This window comes from Mytilus edulis, chromosome 5 (genome assembly GCF_963676685.1).
Source record: "Mytilus edulis chromosome 5, xbMytEdul2.2, whole genome shotgun sequence".
Taxonomy (NCBI): Eukaryota; Metazoa; Mollusca; class Bivalvia; order Mytilida; family Mytilidae; genus Mytilus; species Mytilus edulis.
In genome coordinates, this window is record NC_092348.1 from 6,310,498 (window position 1) to 6,335,852 (window position 25,355).

The 25,355-nt window shown below is 30.5% G+C and overlaps 1 protein-coding gene across 3 annotated transcripts; it reads left to right on the top strand.

Moving 5' to 3' along the window:
* Window positions 1-1,124: 1,124 nt before the first annotated feature.
* LOC139522819 (Wilms tumor protein 1-interacting protein homolog) lies at window positions 1,125-23,487 on the top strand. Of its 3 annotated transcripts, none has more exons than XM_071316379.1 (9): window positions 1,140-2,783; window positions 10,800-10,901; window positions 11,914-11,981; window positions 12,519-12,581; window positions 13,746-13,876; window positions 14,444-14,495; window positions 15,062-15,130; window positions 16,534-16,556; window positions 17,686-22,100. In XM_071316379.1, exons 1-8 carry the CDS (start codon window positions 1,388-1,390, stop codon window positions 16,543-16,545), a joined length of 1,893 nt encoding a protein of 630 aa, XP_071172480.1. In that variant the 5' UTR covers window positions 1,140-1,387; the 3' UTR covers window positions 16,546-16,556; window positions 17,686-22,100. The 3 variants fall into 3 exon arrangements, with proteins under 3 accessions (XP_071172479.1, XP_071172480.1, XP_071172481.1); XM_071316380.1 differs by lacking the exon at window positions 16,534-16,556 and adding an exon at window positions 16,012-16,035 and having other exon boundaries at window positions 1,146-2,783; window positions 17,686-18,185; XM_071316378.1 differs by lacking the exon at window positions 16,534-16,556 and having other exon boundaries at window positions 1,125-2,783; window positions 17,686-23,487.
* Window positions 23,488-25,355: the final 1,868 nt, after the last annotated feature.

Genomic DNA, 25,355 nt, shown 5'->3' on the forward strand with positions numbered 1-25,355 from the left:
TTCAATGACCATTTAATTATATGTGTTTTTTTTAAATAAGATAATAAAGTAAAGTGGTATATAGAGTAGAAAATTAAAAATTTGAACAGATTCGAAGTCACCAAAATAAGCATGCAAATTATCAAATACTTCCAACCAATTTTTGACACTCCCAAAGGTAATTATTTCAACAATTTTCAAATGTCTTATTTGAACTGTGACCACAATTTCTAAAATTTCCCGGGTTAAACTATCGTAAGAAGTCTTCTGAGAGATCTTTCCTGCACTTATTCCTTTTCAAAAGATTTTTTCCCGCTTCGGTTGCAACTTGGGCCAAATGGACACTGAATAGTTGAAATTTGATAGAATGACAGAATAGTAGGATGTTAACCTGTCCAGCTGGATGAAATGTTTATCCATTCGTTTTAGAATACTGACATATTTTGTCTTGATGCCTTTTTTACATATTTCCGGTCAACCTCGACCACAATATTTAAAGTCTCAGAAATAAGTAGCCTGGCATGAATCCATGCCGTATTATACTATATCCTCAAACTTCAACAAAGAAACGGACGTAATTAACGAACGAGTTTAAATTGTAATATGACATATTGTGTCAAATGTAACTTATAATAATCAAAATGTAAAAAGGAGGCAAAAACAAAAGACAACATCACACTGGAAAAGGAAAATTAACATTAAAGAACGAACAATCGACTCATTCAATTGTCGTAAAGTTTTTGCACAGTTTTCTAGATCTGTGTGCAAGTAAAGTTATAACTACAACATGAAATTTATTAATAAAGAAAGAATCTGAAATTAATAAAAAAAATATTTGCAATAGACAAAGACATATATGTATTATACTCTGCTGTAGCTAAGTATTCGCAATTATTCCTGTAAATTCCTATTTTGTAGCGCGGACCTTAAAGAGGACACCTCTACATTAAAAAACATAACTGTAAATCGCAGGTACTTCCGCGTTAAGACCACAACAAGTTCCAATGGAATGTGTGAGATTGTGATTAATTTAAAAGATACTGGACTCACAAATTGATAAACTAAGCTGAGTTTGATATGTTAATGCTCAATGCGTATAATAAAGATAACCAAATATGTCTAGAAAGTAACAAACGTGTTGGTTTAACATATCACTCCGCAATACCGCCATTGTTACAAAGAAAACACAAAGTTATGTGTATTCGCTATCTAAGGAATGTGTGTAAAATTAATTAATGGAATTTATGAGATTGACATTAAAGTGTGGAACAAGATGGATTTTATTTGAATAATTAGGATATAAACAATGGTAAAATATTGAAGAATTGATCATTTTGAATTATTTTTGGGTAAATATCAGCGTGTGAAACACATTCCTGTGTGTGGACCGTATCAAAACAATACATTAATGATAATGGCCAATCTACAGTCATTAGAGCAGGAGACTGCACGAATCAGAATGATGCAGAGTCATAAGTCTTCACCAGCAAATCTAATATCAAATTCAGATAGATATCTTAAATTTGAAAGCTTAACACAACAAAACAAATTGCCACCAAAACCTGGGGGTCAGATTGAGGGTCAAGTTGAACAAGGACATCAAATGAATCCTGGAAATATTAATGAAATGAATAGAAGTATTTACATTTCTCGTCAAGCATATCCAGCACCTAGTCATGAATACATGTTGAATCAACACTTCTCTCAAAATATGACAGTCACTAACAACCCACATGTAATGGCAAATTCTCAACACAATTTGAATTACAAGGTTGTGAAGCAGGGTACGGATCATTATAATTCCACATTGAATTACAGCAGTGGTGGAGACTCAAAGAATTCCAGTCCGAGGACTAGTATGATTAACTCCCACCCTCCACCACCATATGATCAACAGAAATTTGGAAGTCCTAGATCAAGTTTAGCGAGTCCACGTTCAAGCATTAGTGGCGCCTCATTGGAAAGTAAACATTCAAGCCCAAGAACAAGTTTAGCGGGAATGTCTGGTGTGATGTATGACAAATTTCCTAGTCCGCGAACGAGTGTTGTGTTGTCACAGGATCATGGAGTACCTAATTCATATGGACATACTTTTTATCAAGGTGTTCCACAAAATGTTGCACATCGGAATATGTCTTTAATGAATGAAAGTAGATTTAATGAACATGCTCCTCCACATATTCAACATCATGTGCCTGGTGTTCATATGACAAATAATAATAATGAAATAATTTATCAACATAGACAACATTCGTCATCTCCACATAATAGTGTTTCTAATCTTACTGGAATACAAAACGAGTCCCATATAGGACAGTCCCAAACGTTTACACCTCCACCTGCAATACCTGCACGAGTTCCAATTCACCAGAATGGTATTCATCAAAATCATTTGGATGCTGAACAAACTTTGGCAACATTAACTCAACAGTTGCAGGACAATATGAGAATAACAACGTCTCGTAAGAATTCTTTAGAATCACCAGTACCTAAAAATCCACCTCCTCCATATCATGGTCCTCATAAAACTGAACCTGTGCCAGTTATACCACCGAGAAATCCACGTTATACACAGACATCACAACCTACTTCCCAACAGAGAATGTTTGCTCCGGGGGTGGTGTCACAGTCGTCTGGTCACATTGGGCGTACACCACCGTCAGCAGCAGTTCGTCCTCAAGCTCAATTACCTTACAGTGTAACACCACCTTCAAAAGGTCCCACAGAAGCAGAGAAAAAAATAGCAGCATTAACTCAACAGTTAGAGGATGAATTTGAAAAGACACCACAGGGTGAATATTTTGGTGAGTTTTCATTGCTTTGTGTATGCAAACATAGTTAGTTTTCAATTGATCTAATCTGAAGTTGAGTTGTTTTCCTTGCCACCTCTAGCTTGTTGTGGTTGAATGTACAACAAAAAAAATCAACTGCATTAAACTTTATATGCAAAACAAATTGAAGTACAGACTCCTTCCTGACTTGGCCCTGGCAGGCACAAAAGAATGTGGTGACATTAAACTTGTACATGATTTTGAGAACTAAACACAGTAAGCAATGCTAAGCCTTCCTATGAACCTGGAACAGTGATGACACAGCACATAACTAATGAACAAACTGTCAAATTCAGTCGGTAATTGCTTATACATACATTTACATGTACATGTAATTTATAAGCCATTTTTAGCTCACCTGGCCTAAAAGGCCATGTGAGCTTTTCTCATCACTTGGCGTCCGTCGTCGTCGTCGTCGTCGTCGTCGTCGTCTGTCGTCGTTAACAATTTTTCAAACATCTTCTCCTCTGAAACTACTGAATGGATTTGAATGAAACTTTACATGATTGTTCCTTAGTATATCCTGCACAAAATGTGCGCTTCGATTTTTGATCCGTCAAAAAACATGGCCGCCGTTACTTAAAATAGAACATAGGGGTCAAATGCAGTTTTTGGCTTATATCTCAAAAACGAAAGCATTTAGAGCAAATCTGACATGGGGTAAAAATGTTCATTAGGTCAAGATCTATCAGCCCTGAAATTTTCAGATGAATCAAACAAACCATTGTTGGGTTGCTGCCACTTAATTGGTAATTTTAAGGAAATTTTGCAGTTTTTGGTCATTATCTTGAATATTATTATAGATAAAGATAAACTGTAAACAGCAAAAAAGATCAGCAAAGTAAGATCTACAAATAAGTTAATATGACCAAAATTGTCAATTGACCCCTTAAGGGGTTATTGTCCTTTAATGACAATTTTTCACAATTTGTTCATCATATTTGCTAACTTTAAAAAATCTTCTCCTCTGAAACTACTGAATGGATTTGGTTAAAACTTAGCATGGTTGTTCCTTAGATTATCCTGCACAAAGTGTGTGCTTTGATTTTTGATCCGTCAAAAAACATGGCCGCCATTACTTAAAATAGAACATAGGGGTCAAATGCAGTTTTTGGCTTATATCTCAAAAACGAAAGCATTAAGAGCAAATCTGACAGGAGTAAAAATGTTCATTAGGTCAATATCTATCAGCCCTGAAATTTTCAGATGAATCAAACATCCAATTGTTGGGTTGCTGCCACTTAATTGGTAATTTTAAGGAAATTTTGCAGTTTTTGGTCATTATCTTGAATATTATTATAGATAAAGATAAACTGTAAACAGCAAAAAAGATCAGCAAAGTAAGATCTACAAATAAGTTAATATGACCAAAATTGTCAATTGACCCCTTAAGGGGTTATTGTCCTTTAATGACAATTTTTCACAATTTGTTCATCATATTTGCTAACTTTAAAAAATCTTCTCCTCTGAAACTACTGAATGGATTTGGTTAAAACTTAGCATGGTTGTTCCTTAGATTATCCTGCACAAAGTGTGTGCTTTGATTTTTGATCCGTCAAAAAACATGGCCGCCGTTACTTAAAATAGAACATAGGGGTCAAATGCAGTTTTTGGCTTATATCTCAAAAACGAAAGCATTAAGAGCAAATCTGACATGGAGTAAAAATGTTCATTAGGTCAATATCTATCAGCCCTGAAATTTTCAGATGAATCAAACATCCAATTGTTGGGTTGCTGCCACTTAATTGGTAATTTTAAGGAAATTTTGCAGTTTTTGGTCATTATCTTGAATATTATTATAGATAAAGATAACTGTAAACAGCAAAAAAGATCAGCAAAGTAAGATCTACAAATAAGTTAATATGACCAAAATTGTCAATTGACCCCTTAAGGGGTTATTGTCCTTTAATGACAATTTTTCACAATTTGTTCATCATATTTGCTAACTTTAAAAAATCTTCTCCTCTGAAACTACTGAATGGATTTGGTTAAAACTTAGCATGGTTGTTCCTTAGATTATCCTGCACAAAGTGTGTGCTTTGATTTTTGATCCGTCAAAAAACATGGCCGCCGTTACTTAAAATAGAACATAGGGGTCAAATGCAGTTTTTGGCTTATATCTCAAAAACGAAAGCATTAAGAGCAAATCTGACATGGAGTAAAAATGTTCATTAGGTCAATATCTATCAGCCCTGAAATTTTCAGATGAATCAAACATCCAATTGTTGGGTTGCTGCCACTTAATTGGTAATTTTAAGGAAATTTTGCAGTTTTTGGTCATTATCTTGAATATTATTATAGATAAAGATAAAATGTAAACAGCAAAAAAGATCAGCAAAGTAAGATCTACAAATAAGTTAATATGACCAAAATTGTCAATTGACCCCTTAAGGGGTTATTGTCCTTTAATGACAATTTTTCACAATTTGTTCATCATATTTGCTAACTTTAAAAAATCTTCTCCTCTGAAACTACTGAATGGATTTGGTTAAAACTTAGCATGGTTGTTCCTTAGATTATCCTGCACAAAGTGTGTGCTTTGATTTTTGATCCGTCAAAAAACATGGCCGCCGTTACTTAAAATAGAACATAGGGGTCAAATGCAGTTTTTGGCTTATATCTCAAAAACGAAAGCATTAAGAGCAAATCTGACATGGAGTAAAAATGTTCATTAGGTCAATATCTATCAGCCCTGAAATTTTCAGATGAATCAAACATCCAATTGTTGGGTTGCTGCCACTTAATTGGTAATTTTAAGGAAATTTTGCAGTTTTTGGTCATTATCTTGAATATTATTATAGATAAAGATAACTGTAAACAGCAAAAAAGATCAGCAAAGTAAGATCTACAAATAAGTTAATATGACCAAAATTGTCAATTGACCCCTTAAGGGGTTATTGTCCTTTAATGACAATTTTTCACAATTTGTTCATCATATTTGCTAACTTTAAAAAATCTTCTCCTCTGAAACTACTGAATGGATTTGGTTAAAACTTAGCATGGTTGTTCCTTAGATTATCCTGCACAAAGTGTGTGCTTTGATTTTTGATCCGTCAAAAAACATGGCCGCCGTTACTTAAAATAGAACATAGGGGTCAAATGCAGTTTTTGGCTTATATCTCAAAAACGAAAGCATTAAGAGCAAATCTGACATGGAGTAAAAATGTTCATTAGGTCAATATCTATCAGCCCTGAAATTTTCAGATGAATCAAACATCCAATTGTTGGGTTGCTGCCACTTAATTGGTAATTTTAAGGAAATTTTGCAGTTTTTGGTCATTATCTTGAATATTATTATAGATAAAGATAAAATGTAAACAGCAAAAAAGATCAGCAAAGTAAGATCTACAAATAAGTTAATATGACCAAAATTGTCAATTGACCCCTTAAGGGGTTATTGTCCTTTAATGACAATTTTTCACAATTTGTTCATCATATTTGCTAACTTTAAAAAATCTTCTCCTCTGAAACTGCTGAATGGATTTGGTTAAAACTTAGCATGGTTGTTCCTTAGATTATCCTGCACAAAGTGTGTGCTTTGATTTTTGATCCGTCAAAAAACATGGCCGCCGTTACTTACTGTAGAACATAGGGGTCAAATGCAGTTTTTGGCTTATATCTCAAAAACGAAAGCATTAAGAGCAAATCTGACATGGAGTAAAAATGTTCATTAGGTCAATATCTATCAGCCCTGAAATTTTCAGATGAATCAAACATCCAATTGTTGGGTTGCTGCCACTTAATTGGTAATTTTAAGGAAATTTTGCAGTTTTTGGTCATTATCTTGAATATTATTATAGATAAAGATAAACTGTAAACAGCAAATATGATCAGCAAAGTAAGATCTACAAATAAGTCAATTTGACCAAAATTGTCAATTGACCTCTTTAGGAGTTATTGCCCTTTAAAGACTTTTTTCACAATTTGTTCATCATGTTGACTTACTTTAAAAAATCTTCTCTTATGAAACTGCTGTATCAATTTCAGTCAAACTTAGGCTAAATGAGTTTCAGAGTTTCAGAGTATCTAGTATAAATTTTATATTTCATTTCCTTGTATGTCAAGAAACATAGCTCCTATGGCTAAAATAGAACATAGGAGAAAATGATTTTTTTTTGCTTTTGAAGAAAATAGGACGATTCAAAGAACATTTAAATAAATTGAAAAGCCAAAATAATCATTGATGAGAGATTAAACCAAAAAAATTCAGGTGAGCGATTCAGGCTCTTGAGAGCCTCTTGTTTGTTTGTCAATACCATCAACATATAATTAAAATAAAGGTGTTTTATATGCCCCATTTATGGGCATTATGTTTTCTGGTCTGTGCGTCCGTCTGTTCGTTCGTCTGTCCGTCCGTTCGTCCCACTTCAGGTTAAATTTTTTGGTCGAGATAGTTTTTGATGAAGTTGAAGTCCAATCAACTTGAAACTTAGTACACATGTTCCTTATGATATGATCTTTCTAATTTTAATTAGAGATTTTACCCCATTTTCATGGTCCACTGAACATAGAAAATGATAGTGTGGATGGGGCATCCATGTACTTTGGACACATTCTTGTTCACACTTGCTTGTACCACTTATTTAAATATAAATTTGATGTACAAGTACATTTTGTAGTTTGTCAAAAAGAAAATAAATCAGTTTGTCCTCATTACTGAACAATGCTGAATGTGGAAAAGTTTTATGTATGCATGTATTTACTTAAAGATTGACTCTGAAAGATTCTGTTTTCTTTAATTTTTTTTCCAGTTATTTTTTTGGAATACATACTGTTACATTGTATATAAATCCATTTTTAGTGTTCATCATATTCATCAAGGTGTGAATGACCGAAATCCAGAACTCCAATATGAAATATGTTTTACCATAAAATTTAATTTATACCCAATCGTAGCCTGTAGCCATTCCCCATTTCTATTCTCAATTTTATGATTATAGAATCATTGATATGATTTCCATTGAACTTGATATGATGGTCCACGTTGTTGAATTAGTCAGGATTATAATCAAAAGATTTTCGTAAAATTTTACATGTACAATGTACCTGATCTACATGTACATATACGTTTTAAAAGTTGCATTCAATGCCTATACATGTACATGTATGTGCATTGTATGCCAGACATGTATGTTAGAGGTACATGTAATTATGAATTGCATGAAGTAACTGGTGAATCTGCTGTTTACCACAGGGGATGTTTTTTTATATGAAGGTTTAGACAGATTTGGCACTGGAATAGGTCCCTTCTTTGATACATGTAGGTCAATTATATAAATTTCATTTTCACCATGGCAAGAATTAAATATACTTTCTTGACCATGGTAATAATGGTAAAATGTTAATTGAGATTTGGGTCAGTACTTTTAATTTTTCAACTGGATACAAAATGTATCTGTATACATGTATCAAATATATGCAGTTGCATCCTTTTCAAATTACAAGTATCTTTATCGTTTTTATCCTTTAAATGAAATGGTATTGGAATAGTAAAAAATGAAGAAAAAAGCGGAATATGTGTAAAACAATTTGATGACACATGTGTTGTTTATCTTTTGTATATGTTACATTTGTACATGCATATGTGTATATGCTGTGTTTGATTTACATGTATGAATATTGTGGGAAGCCTATGAACATGATGAACAACACCTATCATTATTGTAAATTATAAAAACATGTTTAACAAAATGGACAGACACTTAGGGTGTACTGTAATCATGTACCAATACCTGCAAAAAAGGTGAACATATACATACATACTGTAGTACATAAACATGATATAAAACTTATTGACCATGTTAAACAGTTTATATTGATATTGATGAAAACATGATCAAAGAGACAAAAGCCTACAGCTATTTTTTTTTGTAACTGAAATCATATGTACTGAATATTTTGAATAAAGTTAATGAAATTATTAGATCTTAAAACAAAATAAGCATTGTTCTTTTGTAATTATAGCCAGACAATTGTATAATTTCTACAATTAAACAGATAGGTGAGATTTAAAAGAGGGACTGGACTGTAAATTCCTACAGTGAAAACTTTTACTTTAGATAGAAAGAGTAAACATGTTAAACTTTATTTAAGTGTGATAAATTATATGCTTGCAGGAAGAAACGACAAACTTGACATTTTTTTAAAAGGTGTCTTGCTTACAATTCTAACCTGGGGATTTAAATTCAATATATATAAGTGATTAAGAGGAAAGGAATTTCCTTTAAATTTTATTTAGTCTTTTAAATTTTTTAAAACTGATCGAACGATAGCGGAACATTTTACATGTATTATAATTCATTTGTTATTACCATTTAACTGTTGATATATCGTTACATGTGCTTTGTGTCATTATACCTGACAAATTTGGGCATACCTGTTTCGTCACATTTATCTGAGGTTTTCTGACTAACTGTAAACATTACGATTAAACCAAGGATGTGACTAAATATTAGTTCATAAGGTTCGAAAGGTAAAAAGTTTGGTGACTACTACAATAATGGTTATTAACAATTTTATGCTCAGCCAAGCGTTACTTCTGGATTTTTCAATTATATGTGTCAGCACCCCTCCTAAAATAATTGTAGGGTAGCTTGAACTTAAGATTGGTAGATTGTAAAAAAGATGAATTTAAGTGTTTGTAAAGTTTTTATTAGATCCTAAAGAGACCTAGGCCTTCAACTTTTAAATTGAAATTTAATAAAAAAAAAAAAAAATAATATGCCTTGACTAGTGAACATTTTGTACAATGGTGTAAAATTTTTGGATTTCAATTTTCATGATTACTTTTTAGTTTCTGAATATATGTGACTGGCAACCATGAAAAATGATTAATCAGAAATTTGAAATTATGTACAAAATTTCATTCTGCACATGATGTTAATTGAATGATGATCATTCATATACAATACATGTATTAGTCCAAATGACATTAGTTTAGATATTTAGTTTATAATGATATTGGCTTGTATTTCTGACAGAAAAAGGGATTTTTAAAAAATAAAAAAATAAAAAATAGCATCCTGCAAACTGTCCATGACAATGTTGTATACACAGAGATTCATATACCAGATACAGAGAGAAAGTCTTACTTTCTGTAATATTATATCTGTTGTATTTGATATCAAAAACTTACATATATTATGTAAATCAAAGCCAAGACCCACACACTTGTATTATAACCTTTCTATAGTACTACTAAAGAAAAAAAAGTTGCTTGTGTATTTGTACTTATCATGCTTATTTTCATATCAAAATCAAATGATATGTTTATGATTTGTTATAACATCTTTATTGTGAATCTGTGCTATAAATAGTATATATATGTATCAATTAAAATCTCATGATCAATGTCAACAGTTGACTGTTTGGTAGAGAAGGATGTCTATAAATAAAACTATATTTAAGAATATTGTTATTCTGTATGTTAATTCTAAAGATATTCATATTTTTATATATAGTGTCACAAACATTTCTTTAAGTAACTCAGAATCTCATTAAAAGTAAATATGACTTGATATGTTATCAATGGAACAGTAAATTAAAAACAAAAAAGAAACACAGGAAATAATCAGACATTTCTCAGACACATGCCATCATAGTTCTTACAATAGAAAAAGTATGTTTGTCAGATCACTCACAGTGCTCTCCCCTTCCAAATAGCACCATGGAAATTAACAGCACTGGTTTTCCAAAAGATAAGCACCATTGCCCCTATACAATTTATTATCAAATCATCCAAGATTGCATCATGGTAGAAAATATAGCACCAGGGTACCACAGTTCTTTAAGGCCCTGGGGAGAACACTGCACTCTATAATCATGTCTACACTTATTAAATGTTAAGTTTGATCATAATACAATCAGTAATTAATTTCCAGTAAAATGGTACTGTATACGTAGCACCTTTATAATGAAATGCTCCTACAATGTAGTAGCATCCTGTTTCAGTGTTAGAAGTTATATTAATTGTATTATTTGATTCTGTAGGTCAGTGCTTTAAATGTGGTGAGAGGGTTACAGGAGCTAGTGATGCATGTCAGGCCATGAACAACCTGTACCATACCAAATGTTTTGTCTGTTGTTCATGTGGTAAGTTCATATATACAATAGATTTTCTAGTTAAGAGTGCTGCCGCCAGTAAATGCACCTTACCACATGTTGTTTGTGGTGTTTATATTATATATACACCTAGGAGGTGGGAAGTAAGAACATTGTAAACATTGTTTATATTTTCGATGACCTTAGGTTATTTGCATGCTTAAGAAGTGACGCACAGTGAATTTTTATAATCGAATTTGAAAAATAATGTGGAAATGCCTTAAAAGGTCTAAAATAAGAACAAAATTGAAAAGATTATGGACACGTTAGTCTTTCAAACCTGTCCCTATCTTGAGACAACTTTGTAACAGAAAACTAGGCAACCAATTCAATTCACCTGAAATTAGATTCAGTCTGTGTTATTATCATAACATTTTAATCCTGATTTGAGATAATTCAGTTGTGAACTGTCAAATCATTCATGTATTAATTGTATAAACATAAACCACTTTTGGTATTTTATGTCATATCAAATATTTTTATACAAAACAATCGAGAAAAATAAAAATTCTCATTCAATGAATTGTTAAATTAAACATTCTGTTGGTTGGTGAAATCTAGTGTAACATGTTTTAATTAAAGACACCAGACATGCTAGAAGGACTTAGTTTTTTATAACATAGCTATAGGCATTAGCTACCATATTCATGCAAACAGAATTGACTCACATTTATAACATACTCATTACTAAATCTTATGTCTCAATCACCACATGATTACAAAAGTTCCATATTTATAGGAAACAATAAACAATGTCTGGATAGTAACTTATATGGTATCCACATTTTTAGCATATTTTTTTACTTTTTGACTTTTTGAATTGTGGAATTTTGCACATTAAGAATCTTACAACTAATTATCCTTTAAAATTTTAGAATATGATGAAATTATCATGGGCTCAATCTTAAATTTTAGAGATATAGCTGTTTTTTTCAATAACTATTTTGCATAATGATATGTAACTAACTTTTTGAGATTTCCTATCTGAAATAATTTTTTTTAGGTCGAACGTTACGAGGGAAAGCTTTCTATAATGTTCACGGAAGGGTGTATTGTGAAGAAGACTATTTAGTAAGTTATACAATTTATCATAGATATTTTTGTATACCGTTATTGTTAGTATCATCAAAATGCAATTCTTCATATTCATGGAACTGCCAATCTTTTTTAAATATTGTGGATTCAATTTTATTTGTTGTAATAGATTGCATATATAGGTAACAGTAAACCAAAAATTTGAATTGTAAAAGAAGTATAAATTTTCAAAATAAATTTACATGTATGCAGACTTCAGCATATCCATGAAATCCTCAATAGACTAGTATATAAAGGTATTCATGAAAATAAGGGAATTTTAGAGAGAACTACATAATATGAGAGGCAAAATGTAGACCCTCACTTTCCTTACAAGTTGTTAAAATGCATTATAAGATATTGATGGACAAACATTGAAACAGATTAAGTAAAAATATTCTTTTAACTTTTTAACTCTTAGACTTATAATGATTATCTTGATTTTAGTATTCTGATAATGATTATCTTGATTTTAGTATTCTGATAATGATTATCTTGATTTTAGTATTCTGATAATGATTATCTTGATTTTAGTATTCTGGTTTTCAACAAACGGCAGAAAAATGTTGTGTTTGTGGTCATCTCATAATGGAAATGGTATGTACTTAAATGTTTGTAACAATTTTATCATTCTCTTTGTAATTTTATTGGGATATAAAAGCATTTAAAAGAATTACACTTTGTATGAACACTTTAAATTTACCACCCTAAGACCATGAATTACAGAAAAGAATCATTCAATTCAAATAATTGCATTTTTAACAACTAAACCAGGAAATTGCAACTGAAATCAAGCTTAACTCGTCTTTTGTTTATAAATTCCTATGCATTGTTTTAAGAATGTCATAGAGTGTGCACATGTAGTCATGAAAGTTGTGTGGGAAATAAATAAATAACACTTCAGTTTAATAGACCATAAGATTGTTGTCTTCTTATCAAATTAAAGAAACAAATAAATATTTAGGTGTCAAATGTAAATATATTTAGTTTAAATTAGAATAATGTGATTCTTTTATGAACATCAATGAAAGAAATGAATCCAGCAATGCAATTAAATTTATTAGAGTGAGAATCATTTTACAAATTTGTTCACTAAAAAGATTTATTGGTAATTCAAATTTATTGTGTCTGGGAGTTTAAAAAAGCTAGTCCCAGCATATACGTAAATTATTATTTTTCATGGCGTGCAATCTATGTGTGTGATGCAATCCTTTGCATTGCTAAATCAGTGATGTTTGAAAACAAAAAATTAGTGATTCCCTTATTAAACATCTATGTAGCTATAGGCTAACACAATATTAAAGGCAGATGCATATATATAGACTACCAAAACATTTCTGCTTACATTATTTGGAGATGTCTTCTTGTACTGAATATATATTTCTAAGACAGAATACTAAAACATGCCAAATTCAATGTTAAAATTTCAATATCTTGCTAATTGTGTCTGCTGGCATGCTATTTTGTATACAGGGTTTATAGAAACGAAACCAACATACTTCTCATTTATATTGAAATCCTATATGATTTTATTTTTGTTGCATTTCAGATATTACAAGCTATGAGTAAATGATAAATGGTTTTGTTTTTGTTTTATTTCAGATATTACAGGCTATGGGTAAATGATAAATAGTTTTGTTTTTGTTTTATTTCAGATATTACAGGCTATGGGTAAATGATAAATAGTTTTGTTTTTGTTTTATTTCAGATATTACAGGCTATGGGTAAATGATAAATGGTTTTGTTTTTGGTTTATTTCAGATATTACAGGCTATGGGTAAATCATATCATCCCGGCTGTTTTAGGTGTTGTGTATGTAATGACTGTCTCGATGGAGTTCCATTTACAATCGATGTAGATAATAAAATTTATTGCATAGAAGATTACCATAGGTAAATTTCTTATACATTGGGATATAATTTAAATTTATTCAAATACTTATTGTTCCATTCAAGGTCCCACAGAGGGCATTTTTAGTCAACAATTATGATTAAAACATACACAATATAAGCAACAACTATGGTATATTATACAGTTTGATATGATCTGACCGATATTGAAAAAGATATGATTAAACGGTTGAATGTACAGTCTAAAGATACAGCTCAGGTTCACATCATCATTATCATTGAAGATTTATACCGTAATGAATAACTGAACTCATTGTAAAGGGGAGGGGTATAGAGGAAACACACATGAACCCCCAAAGGAATTACAATCAATAAAAACATTGAATGTAAATAGTCATATATCTTGGTGTCTTCAGCCTTTCAAAATACAGGGTCAATAGCATGGTCGAGATAAAAAAGAACAATATCAACAATATTTTAACTTTCGCATGATATAAACAAATTATGTGCTTATATATATTACCAACATGAATGTGTATTGCTAAATGTTCCAGTTTTGCACTTCAATATGAAAAAATAAAACATTTTCCTAATTATTTATTTTTTCAGGACATATGCACCAAAATGTGCGGCTTGTGGACAAGCTATAACACCAGTAGAGGTGAGTTATACAAACATGTACATGTATAACTGAATTTATTAACCAATTAAAAGATTCAACTATCCACTAAAGTTCAAAGGCAGTGTATGTAAACAATTATAGGCAACCGTATAGCCTTCAACAATGAGAAAAAAATATACCTTATAGTCAGCTATAAAAGGCCCTGACATGAAAAATATGAAACAATTCAATTTAGAAAACAAAGTCTATATTTATAACAAAACAATAAAATAAAAACAAATATTAACTACTTGCTTCTGACTTGGGACAGGTACATTTAGATAGTGACTGGGTTAAGCATGTTTGTGAGCGCTGAACCCTCCTCTAACCTGGGATGGTGGTGTTACAGCACAACATAAGCACAAAACCTACTTTTGTAGAAATATTTAAAGTAGATTTGCGGATCGAAATTTATGGCTTTTTAATTTCCTCAAATTTGAACTCATCAAGCAGTTAAAGAATTGAATTATCTAATTTTGTGTAAACGATTTCTAAATTTAACCCTGATAGAAAGATGTACAGTATTAATTGAGATTTTGTAAATGTTGTAATTTATTGATTTGTAGGGTACAGAGGAAACAGTTCGTGTTGTATCTATGGATAAAGATTATCATGTTGACTGCTACCATTGTGAGGTGAGTTAACAATAATACTCATGGCTAGTGTCAGACGGTATAACAGTCTATTATTAGAGGTTGATGATTAGGAGGTTTAAAGGCTATATAAAACTTCTCAATCAGTAACACATTTTTATTCCTCTGCTCTGAGAGAGGTAATATATTAGTTCACTGTTGTCCGTTTTCCATACCATGAATTTTTCGCCAATTTTTTTCCGGCATATATTGAGAGCAAGCTAGATTGTGTGGTTTGATTTCACATCCATTGTTCATCAACTTCCTGTTTGCAGAATATTTATATCTAGGGTATCATATACATCATCTATCATTTGTTAGTATGTTGTGTTGATAATTTAACTTAGATTGTTGTAGCCAAGGTTTTATGTTGCAACATTTTAGTTTGATTTTTCCTGTAAAACATTTTATCGAAGTGAACGATTTGGCAACATCAATATAACTAATTTTGAATTTGTAAATTCAACATTAGAATACAGTAGTCTCATAACTTACAAAAATATATATTTAAATCATGTTAAACTCGGATGATTAACAGGGGCCCTCAAAGTTACTTTGACCAATTTTATTGAAAAAGGTACTTCCAATCAAAAACATGTAAAGAGTTTTGAAGGTTTATGACATTTACAAACCTGATTCTAAGTAAATATAAGATGTTTGCCTTCATTACAGAATTGTATATCTTTTTGAAAATAGATCATATTGTATTTGAAAACTTTTACTCTTTTAGTCGAATTAAAACGAAATTGAAAATGTTTCCCTCTGTGTAAAGTCATCCTTACGTCCATAATTTGTCTAGGCTTTAAGATATAAGTATGATTTGTAATGATTTTCAATGCATGGTTCATGGATCGTATGTACAATATGTTTATTTGCTTCCACAGATATAGAGTACCATTAGACAATCAGTAAGAAAGGATTTTGTTTTGCATTATGTTTAGATAGAAAGATTTGTCACTATACAGCATGAATATACTTTTTTGTTTTCCAAACTTTTTTACAGTTATGTTTTAAATATTTGAATTTTTAAAAGTAGATAAAGTTTTGCGAGATCTTATGATAAGATCTACCGTTATACTGATTGTGTATATTTTTGTAGTCCTAGATTCCATATCATCTTTTCTTTTTAAGTATTTTATTTTACATAGATGCATGTAGTGTTTTTGGTTAATCCCTATGTTTTATTGTCAGATAGAAACTCATTCTCTCTATGCTCTATTGTGAGCTTGTTTTTTTATGTTAACATTTGTCTTTTGATCAGGACCATTTGTTGACCTCTTCAAGTCTTTTCTATTTTGTTTAAATTTCTTGTTGGTTTGTGTTCTCTTTGACGTATACCCCAAACTAACCAGACACATTGCCGATTAGAACCAGGAATAATTTATGTTTTATCTATGTTGTTAAAGGAATATGTTTGACAATAAAATAAGTAAGTAAAAACCGTTGTGAAAATTTATCTGTGTTTTTGAGGGATTAGATAATTGTTTGCAGTTATTTGTTTGTTACTATAAATACATTTGTACTGGTTGTGGTTGTGATATTTCTTTAATGATTGATACATAGTTTATCATTGTTATATTGAAAAGAACATTATTTTGTTAAAAAAAAACATCAAAGGCTTTTAGCAATGTAAATGTTTATTCTATGTGTGTTATACCCTAATGACTTTTAGTCCAGGACTTATCCTATACATTGAAACCAGTTAATTCTGAACCCTATGAGGAGTTTAGATTTTGTATAAATCAAGCAGGATTACAGCTAATACTGTATAAAATATCAACACTATGTTATTATACAAAAGTACATAATTAGATTACTAAGCTTTGTCCACAGTAAAGTCATGATGCAAGTCTTCACTCAACACAATTCAAACGAGAAAACTAACGGCCTTATTTATGTAAAAAATGAACGAAAAACAAATATGTAATGTTCCTCTTGTTAAAGTTATCTGATAGAAAACTTAACCATACATGTTCCTCTTGTTAAAGTTAGATGTAAATAATCAGCATATATGATGAAGGAAGTTTGTAGTGCACACACAGAATGCATGATGGAAAGGGTCATAAAATGTGTTTTATGTGTGAAATAACTGTGATACATTTGAGCACTAATAAATCATTTCACTGGCTATTTTTGGAATGTTCCTCTTGCATTAGACTGAACAGTTTGGCTGAGGTTTGGTTTTCACTTACAAGCGGCTATTGCTTGATTTTATGTTATTGATTTTTACCATGAAAAAAATAGCTCATCATAAAGTTTGATTGTGTTAAATCACTATTTAGTAAAGACATCCAAATGTCTGTCTTTATCCCTGTTTTGGTCATAATAATATTTATTTCATGTCACAACTCTGAAATTAAATGGAACTACTTTAAAGTTTTATATAAAAAAAGAAGCAATGAAAACATATAAACCATACTACTCCCCAAGAACAACAGCTTGTCAGTATGAAGGAGTATAGGGGTGGATTGAAAAATTAATTTGATGAATTCCTTAATATATTCATGTTTGCCTTGTCAAAATAAGAGAAGAATTTCAATAAGTTTGTATAATTTCAGGATTGTGGTCTCCAGCTAACAGATGAGCCAGGCAAACGTTGCTATCCAATCGAGGATCATCTATGGTGTCATAGCTGTCATATAAAACGGCTTTCCGTCATGTTTCCAGAGGAACAGTTCTATTTTGATCCATACACTCATAATATACAGAACAAACTGACAAGTGATTCATCAGGTAAACAAAGAGACAGCATTGCTATAATGCCTGCCTCACTGGAATCATACCCTGGCCGACCAGGACCTCCGCCAGCCAAGCCAACACAGAATGGTGGCAATTATGGGTACAGCAGTCCTGGTCCATATGGTCAACAGCCGATTCAACAAGGTCCACCGACAAAACGTGCTTCACATCATTATCAAGTCACAGATCTATGAACAACTTGTTGATAAATAATCTGTTTGTTAATGTGTTGTCGTCTTTATAGTGCTAAAGCCTGCATGAATGAAATCTATTTGGCTAATTAATGCTTTAAAGAAACATTGTCAAATGAAAAAAAAAACATTGTTAAGTAATAGAAGGAACATTACAGCTGATATTAATCAAATTTCACTTTTTAAACATTTTTCATTAAGATTTTTATTTTTACTCATAAAGATACTTACAGTCCAGTGAGAAGTAAATCAAAATTGTTTTTACATAAACAGAATTATATATACTAATGGTATAGATAGTTTCCAATAGTTGTTGATATGAGTTATTTCCCTTGACTACCACACAAATTACGTCCAGAGAAAACTTTCTATTGCTAAATTTTATATAAAAATCAAAATTTGCTGCCATATTAAGCTTTAATTTAAGACCTTTTACATTATCTGTAAATTTTATATGAAGTTAGTAATTAGCATATTTGACATAATGGAGTTATCTTTCCCCCATTAAGGTGCTTGTTGTCACCACCTTAATTTCAAAAATAACTCCCTTTTGGATTTTTTGAAGAGAATTTAGAAAAATGAATACAAAATGAGTACCTGCCATATATTGAAAAAATATAAAACTTTTGTGTTATAGTTATGTCAAATTTCTTAATGTTTCTCAGTTTCATCATGGACCCTTAGTAGGAAATATCTGTGTGTATAGCAATGAATTTTGCAGTTAAATTGTTTCCTTAAAAAAAGCCACTTCAAAAGTAAATTGCACTTGAATAAAAAAACTATTGATTATACATGAATAAGGTTTAGGCAAAATCTCTAAATTGAGAGTACAAATTACTAGATTTAGACTGACAGAAACTTTGTTTTTTATTTGCATTGAGAATATAGATCTGATATTTTGATTTGTGATGTTCATCAGCTTTTGGTATGAGTGAATTATAAAATGTTCAGTTAATAAATAATAATCAATGACACTTTAAACATTTCATATAATTATAATTTCTCAATAACCAGATTAAAAAAAGTATTTTAATATAATTTGATAACAAGAAAATGATTTCTGTGCTGTGTAAAGTGTGAAAGATAGGGATGTGTGCAATGTTAAGCAGCCACACAGGTGAAACATCATGTGTTTGTCATAAGGGGTCAGTATTAACGTAGACCCATGTTCAAGTAAAATTTAGGAAATATTTCGAATGGAATACTTTCATCAACATTTGAATGCAAATAAAGTCTACCTGTTGCCTAACTGCCTTTTGACAATATTGAAAATGAGAGAAAGAATTTCTTTCACCCCAACAATGACAAATACTGCATTTAACCTGTGGTGTTGATTCTTGATATTATTTCATGTTTTCCATAAGATAGAAGTTTTTACAGCTGGCATTCATCTCCAAGTTTACTATTGTTTTGGAACATATTTTTGACTTCATATTTTTCATGAATTTTTTTACAACATTTATATTAACTACTGTTTTTGTATTGAGACCATTTTGTTACAACCATCACTTTATTTACACAGGACATAATTTGGATACATGTAATATTCATCGGCCAATCAAACAAGTTGGTCTGAATCAGCATTTTATATAACACAAGTTGTTTATTGTTGAATGTGTGTTTTTCGGGTTTCATACCACATTAGTCATACTGTGTTGAATATTTTCAGCATTTTATATTATCAAATAAGTCATGTAATATTAAATATTCTTTTTCACACACGCTATACAATTTAGAGTATTTATTATTCAGAGTCTTACATCACACAAATCAGCATTGGCTATTTATCAATTGACATTTCATATTTCATACAATGTTAGATATTTATTATGAATCATACAATGTCAAATGTTTATTACAGAATATTTAATTGTCAAATATTTATTACAAAATCATACATTGTCAAATATTTATTACAGAATCATACAATGTCAAATGTTTATGACAAAATCATACAATGTTTACCTTTAGTCAGTGCAATCTGTCTCAAATCATAACATGACAATATTTCCTTCCCATGATTCTCTGTTTTGTATGGTTTATCTCCCCTAGTAGGAACGAAAAATGATATAAGAAAATGGAATTTCTTATTTCATTTTTAGCTTAGCTTATTATCTTGATTTTTTGTAAAAAAGAAAAAAAGAATGCATGAAGCTAAATGTCTTTGTGCAGATTAGTTGAATTATACATATCATTATCATTTATTTTACTGAAAACTCCAAATAGTTCATGACAAATCATCAGATGTTATAAGGCTGATAATCCAAGCAATGAGAATTAAGGGAAATGTCACATACATGACTACGTTTGCAATATGTAAAATCTGGTTCTGTTCATGATAATCATGTATTTTTTTATAACATTCTGTGCCAAAGAATCTTCTCATTACATTCAATCGATTGCTTTCAGTGTTTAAATGTGGTCTCTTTTAATTCATTTTTAGTATGTAATCAATTGTAAACAATTTAAATATTGAAATTTAAAAAGTTAAATTTGATGTAAAATTGACAATTAACAAGGTTACTAAAGAAGGATAATTTGAATGAGGACTCAATTAGAAAACTATTTTGGAAAATCCAGCAATTACTTGTAAGGGAAAGATAATCCACTTATTATTTTTGTTTATTTTGAAGTTATGACATAACTATCAACACTTTATCACTTTTTGAAGAAAACTTATTACTTCTGATAATTCATTCCAAAACTTTTATTTTTCTGATGATCTGCAAAATCATTCCAGAATGCCCCCTTTTTCCATCAACTGAATTAGTATTTAGTAATATTTTCTGTATCTGTTTATTTCTCGTTTGTTTGTGAAATTGTATGTGTCAATTGATTCACATTTTATAATATATGATGATATTTAGAGATTAGTCATCCTGAATTTCATTTAATAAATCCAAAGATTTTCAAAATCAAAAATTTACTTGTGCACTATTTCATAATAATAATTATAGAATGCAATATGTAGGAATGTTTAGGATTTTTTTTAAGCAATACATGTATAAGAAAATATTTTAGAGAAAATTACAAGCAATAATTGGGAATTTAAACCCAAGGTTTATTTGATGTTTGATGTTTAAAACTATGGTCATTCTATTTTGTGAAAAATGCTGTCAACTCTTTTTATTTGTGTATTTTGTTTAAACATTAATTTCACAGAAGGGTACATCATTATATGAGTATTTTCATCTGTTACATTAACAGATAGAAGGTCATCTTCAAGTAAAAACTCTGGTATTTTGTGTTGTCTCTGTTTATGATGCAAGTCTCAACTTTGAGGGCCTTCTTAAAATTCTGTATTAAATGTCCTATACTTTTCTGTGATGAATGTCTATAACCTGTATGATGTGTCATCTTTCTAATAAACAAAAACATTCAGACAAACCTGTAATTTTACAGTGAAAATGAACAGAAGCTGAGAGATAAAGAATGAATTACGTATAGACCTGATTGAATAACTGGATAGTTTGAATTGTTATATAAATAATACGGTTTGATGTTATATATTCTTGTTATTTAGATATGATGTACTAAAATTCCAGGGTTTTGTTAGCTGTAAAACAGCTTTATTTTCTCTGTAAATATTGACAGATTAACTAATAGTTCTCTTAGAGATAATACAAAAAAACGTGTTCAAATTGACAATATCTGTGAGGTTAACGAGTTAAGGACTGTTGGTGCTAGTACTATAATATGTATAAATTCTTTTGTTTTAAAGCCTTGTTATTTATTTCTGATTTGATTTATTTATTTTGTATATTTAGTTGGATTGAAGTCTCCTTGTTTATATAATCATGTTAATGTTAATTTTGTCAGTCAGATTTTGTTGATAGTGTTGCCTGACCTTGACCCCAAATAGATTAGAGTTATCTCCCATGCTGTATTTTTAATTTGCTTCCTTTGAGTTTTAATAAGAGTTGTCTCCCTTCCTTGTACACATTATTCTCACAGAATTAAGATATTCAATGCTGTTGAATTTTACAAAATCACAGCAACCTGCTCAGATTATAGATATGCCAGTAGTTAGATGAAAAAAGAAATCCATTGCACCAGAAAACAATTCAAACTTTTATTTACAGTAATTAATGGTCAGTAGTATAAAGCCTATTTAATTAATAAGAATTTATAAAATTTTGTAATTTAATTAGTTATTTTGCTTAAATTTTTCTTTGAATTAATTTTATGTAGCAAAATTGTCAGAAGATAAAGAGCGGTTTAGTGCACATATGTATGAATTGCAACTCTGAAATCCAATAAAGAATATGAGAATTGATTTTGCTCAATCAAAAATTATTTCCTTCGATGAAATTGCCAAAAATGTCATTATTTTATAACAGTTTCACTCCTCCTTCTTACTGTTGCTAGTATAGGCTAGTTTGTTTCTGATATCTGACCTCAATATTGCTGATGTATCAATTGAAATTACATTTTTGTTTTCCAAATCGTCAATAATCTGCTGGAATGATCTTTTTAAAGACATTTGCTAACAGGAAAATGATTTTGTTCAGTAATACTAAAGTTTTTGTACTGGGGCTATAATACAGTTAAAATGTCAGTTGGGTTATTGTTTAACATATCATATTGGTCTATAACATACTTAGTGGAATTTTACCATCAAAACCTAATCATACATAGATGAAATTATTGATATTGATCTCTATTTTCTTATTGTTATCATCAGAATAAAATAAGTCTGTAGACAGAAAATAGTTTCAAATACTGTAAATTCAGAAATTATTGTGTGCATTTATTCTTGAGATTTTAGATTAAAATGTGATTTTAATTTTTGCGATATTCAGAAAAATCCTGTTTGATTCATATAAAAAAAAAAAATGCAAATTTTAATTATTTCAATGATAACCCTGTCGTATTTTTCACAATAATAATAACATCGCAATAATTTCTGAATTTATGGTATAAAAAAAATAGATTGAAAAGTTTTTGTGGGACTGTCTGTATTATACTTGCAAATTGATAACTTAGCTTGATATAAGTTTATCTGATATTGTTAAGTATCAATTGTCATTACGCATGACAGTCAGATGAAAATATGGATGTCTGTTAAGGTTTGATGGTAAATATTCATTAAACCGAAATGGAAGATTGAAGTGATAACACTGGAAATACAGGTCAATGATAACATTAAGAACCAGTACAATTTTTTATTTGCACTCTTAACATTCATACTTTTTTTTAGAAGTACCACATATAAATGAATACTAAAATCTTTAGGGCTCATTTCAATAACAAATTCTTAGGATAGAAAATGATCAGTCAGATGAGTGAAGGAATTGTAACGAATCCACCCAGTGTTGATTTAAGGTTGTACAAGATAATGATGTAAACATGGTTTAGTTGTTTTATTTTCCACTTTATTTTACTTTTACCACTGAAGTAGATGACAATAAAATATTTTTGAAATACAAATGGCCTTTATTTATGTTATTTGATAGTATGAATAGAGTTAAAGTGATAATTGGAATATATGTTAAGAGTTATTCCACAGTAAAAGACTTTATTCTCAGGATATTTTCATATGACAGCTTTACACAAATTAAATTTGATACCGTATGTAGTATATGTGTGTTAACCAAGCATAGTTGATAACTCCAAGACCAGTTGGCAAGTTGAAAGAACTTTTAAGGGCTCCTTGATGATCTTCTTGTAGAATTGTATTATAGATTGAGTATGGAACCCTGCATTTTTTTAGTTGGATAAATACCATGGCTAAGAAAGTGTGGTGATATCCATGACAGTTTTTGAGGTATTGAAATACAATCAAACCTGTATAGAAATGTCACCATCTGGAACAGAGAAAATCTCCATATAAAAATAAAATGTATGCCCCCGCTTTAGTGGAGGGGCATTAAGTTTTACCCTTGTCCGTCTAGAAGTACGTCCCAAAATTGGTTTCAGTTCTCTAACTTGAGTTTGCCTCAACCAAATGTAATGACACTTATACACAATGCTTATTACCATTAAATACAGATCAAGTTTGAATTTTGGTGGTGTCTTAACAGTTCTAGAGTTATGCCCCTTTATAAATTGAAAAATAGAAAAAAAAAGTTTTCGTTCTGTAACTTAAGTTATCCCCAACCAAACATGAAACCTATACACAATACTTATCACCACAAAACTCAGATTAAGTAGCGTCACTTTTATTGTTCTTGAGTTGTGTCCCTTTATAAAGATGTTTTCAAGTGGGTGCATCATCTGTGTTCCCATATTCTCATTTTTTTAAATGAAGAATAACCATGCATTATGTTATTAAATCATTGCTGAAGGCTGTACAGTGACACATGGTTGTTAACTTCTATGTCATTTGATATCTGGCAATATAGTTTCTGCTAAATATATATAAGTAAGAAGATGTGGTGCAAGTGCCAATATGAGACATTCACAACTCTCCATCCAAGTCACAATGTATAAAAGGTAACAATTACAGGTCAAAGTATGACCTTCAACACGAGTCTTGGCTCACACTGAACAAGAAGCTATAATTAGCCCCTAAATGTAGAACAATTCAAATAGGAAATACAAATGTCTAATCTGTATCAAAATGGAGAAACTATAATGCTTATGAACCACACAAACAAGCAACAACACAGAACAACAGGTTCCTGACTAAGGACAGGTGTATATAAATACAGTGGGCTTAAACGTTTTAACAGGCGCCAACAAGAAGAGAAAGACGAACAGACAAATAATAGTACACAACATAGAAAACTAAAGACTAAGCAACACGAACCCCATCAAAAACTGGGGGCATTATAACTAATCAGAGTATCTCAATTATCCTAATTTAGAATTAATTACATCCAGGAAAATTTGGGGGAAGATAAAAGTTTCATTGAAGAATTTTGCTAATATCTTTTCCAACTTATATTTTTCAATATGAAAGCTTATTCAGGGGTTTTATATAGGGCATGATAATTTAAACTTCTGACACCCATGGAAGAAAATCAATTTCCCATGGCAGAGAGGTCGTAATATCATGGATAAGAAAAGTGCTGTGATATCGTTTCCGGAATTATTTTATTTTCCAATACATTTTGGTCCATCAGAACAAGATGATTAATAAATCAAAAATAGTGAGATAATTAAAATGTCTGGCATCTTAAAGGAGGATTTGGGGTTAGATTTCCATTGTACATTGGTCAATTTTTCATGATTCGTGAAAAAAGGATTTTTGATGATTTTCCAACATATTTTATCTTACTAACTTTCGGATCATGTTTAACCATGCATGATTAGTGACTCCTATAAGTCTGAATCGCTCACGGGGAGTTAGTTTG

What these genes read in the sequence shown, in the direction of transcription:
- LOC139522819 (XM_071316378.1), top strand. Translation starts at nt 1,388, where the DNA reads ATGATAATGGCCAATCTACAGTCATTAGAGCAGGAGACTGCACGAATC. An exon ending in TTTTGTCTGTTGTTCATGTG is followed by an intron (nt 10,902 to 11,913) that starts GTAAGTTCATAT and finishes AATTTTTTTTAG; the next exon opens with GTCGAACGTTACGAGGGAAA. An exon ending in AAGCTATAACACCAGTAGAG is followed by an intron (nt 14,496 to 15,061) that starts GTGAGTTATACA and finishes ATTGATTTGTAG; the next exon opens with GGTACAGAGGAAACAGTTCG.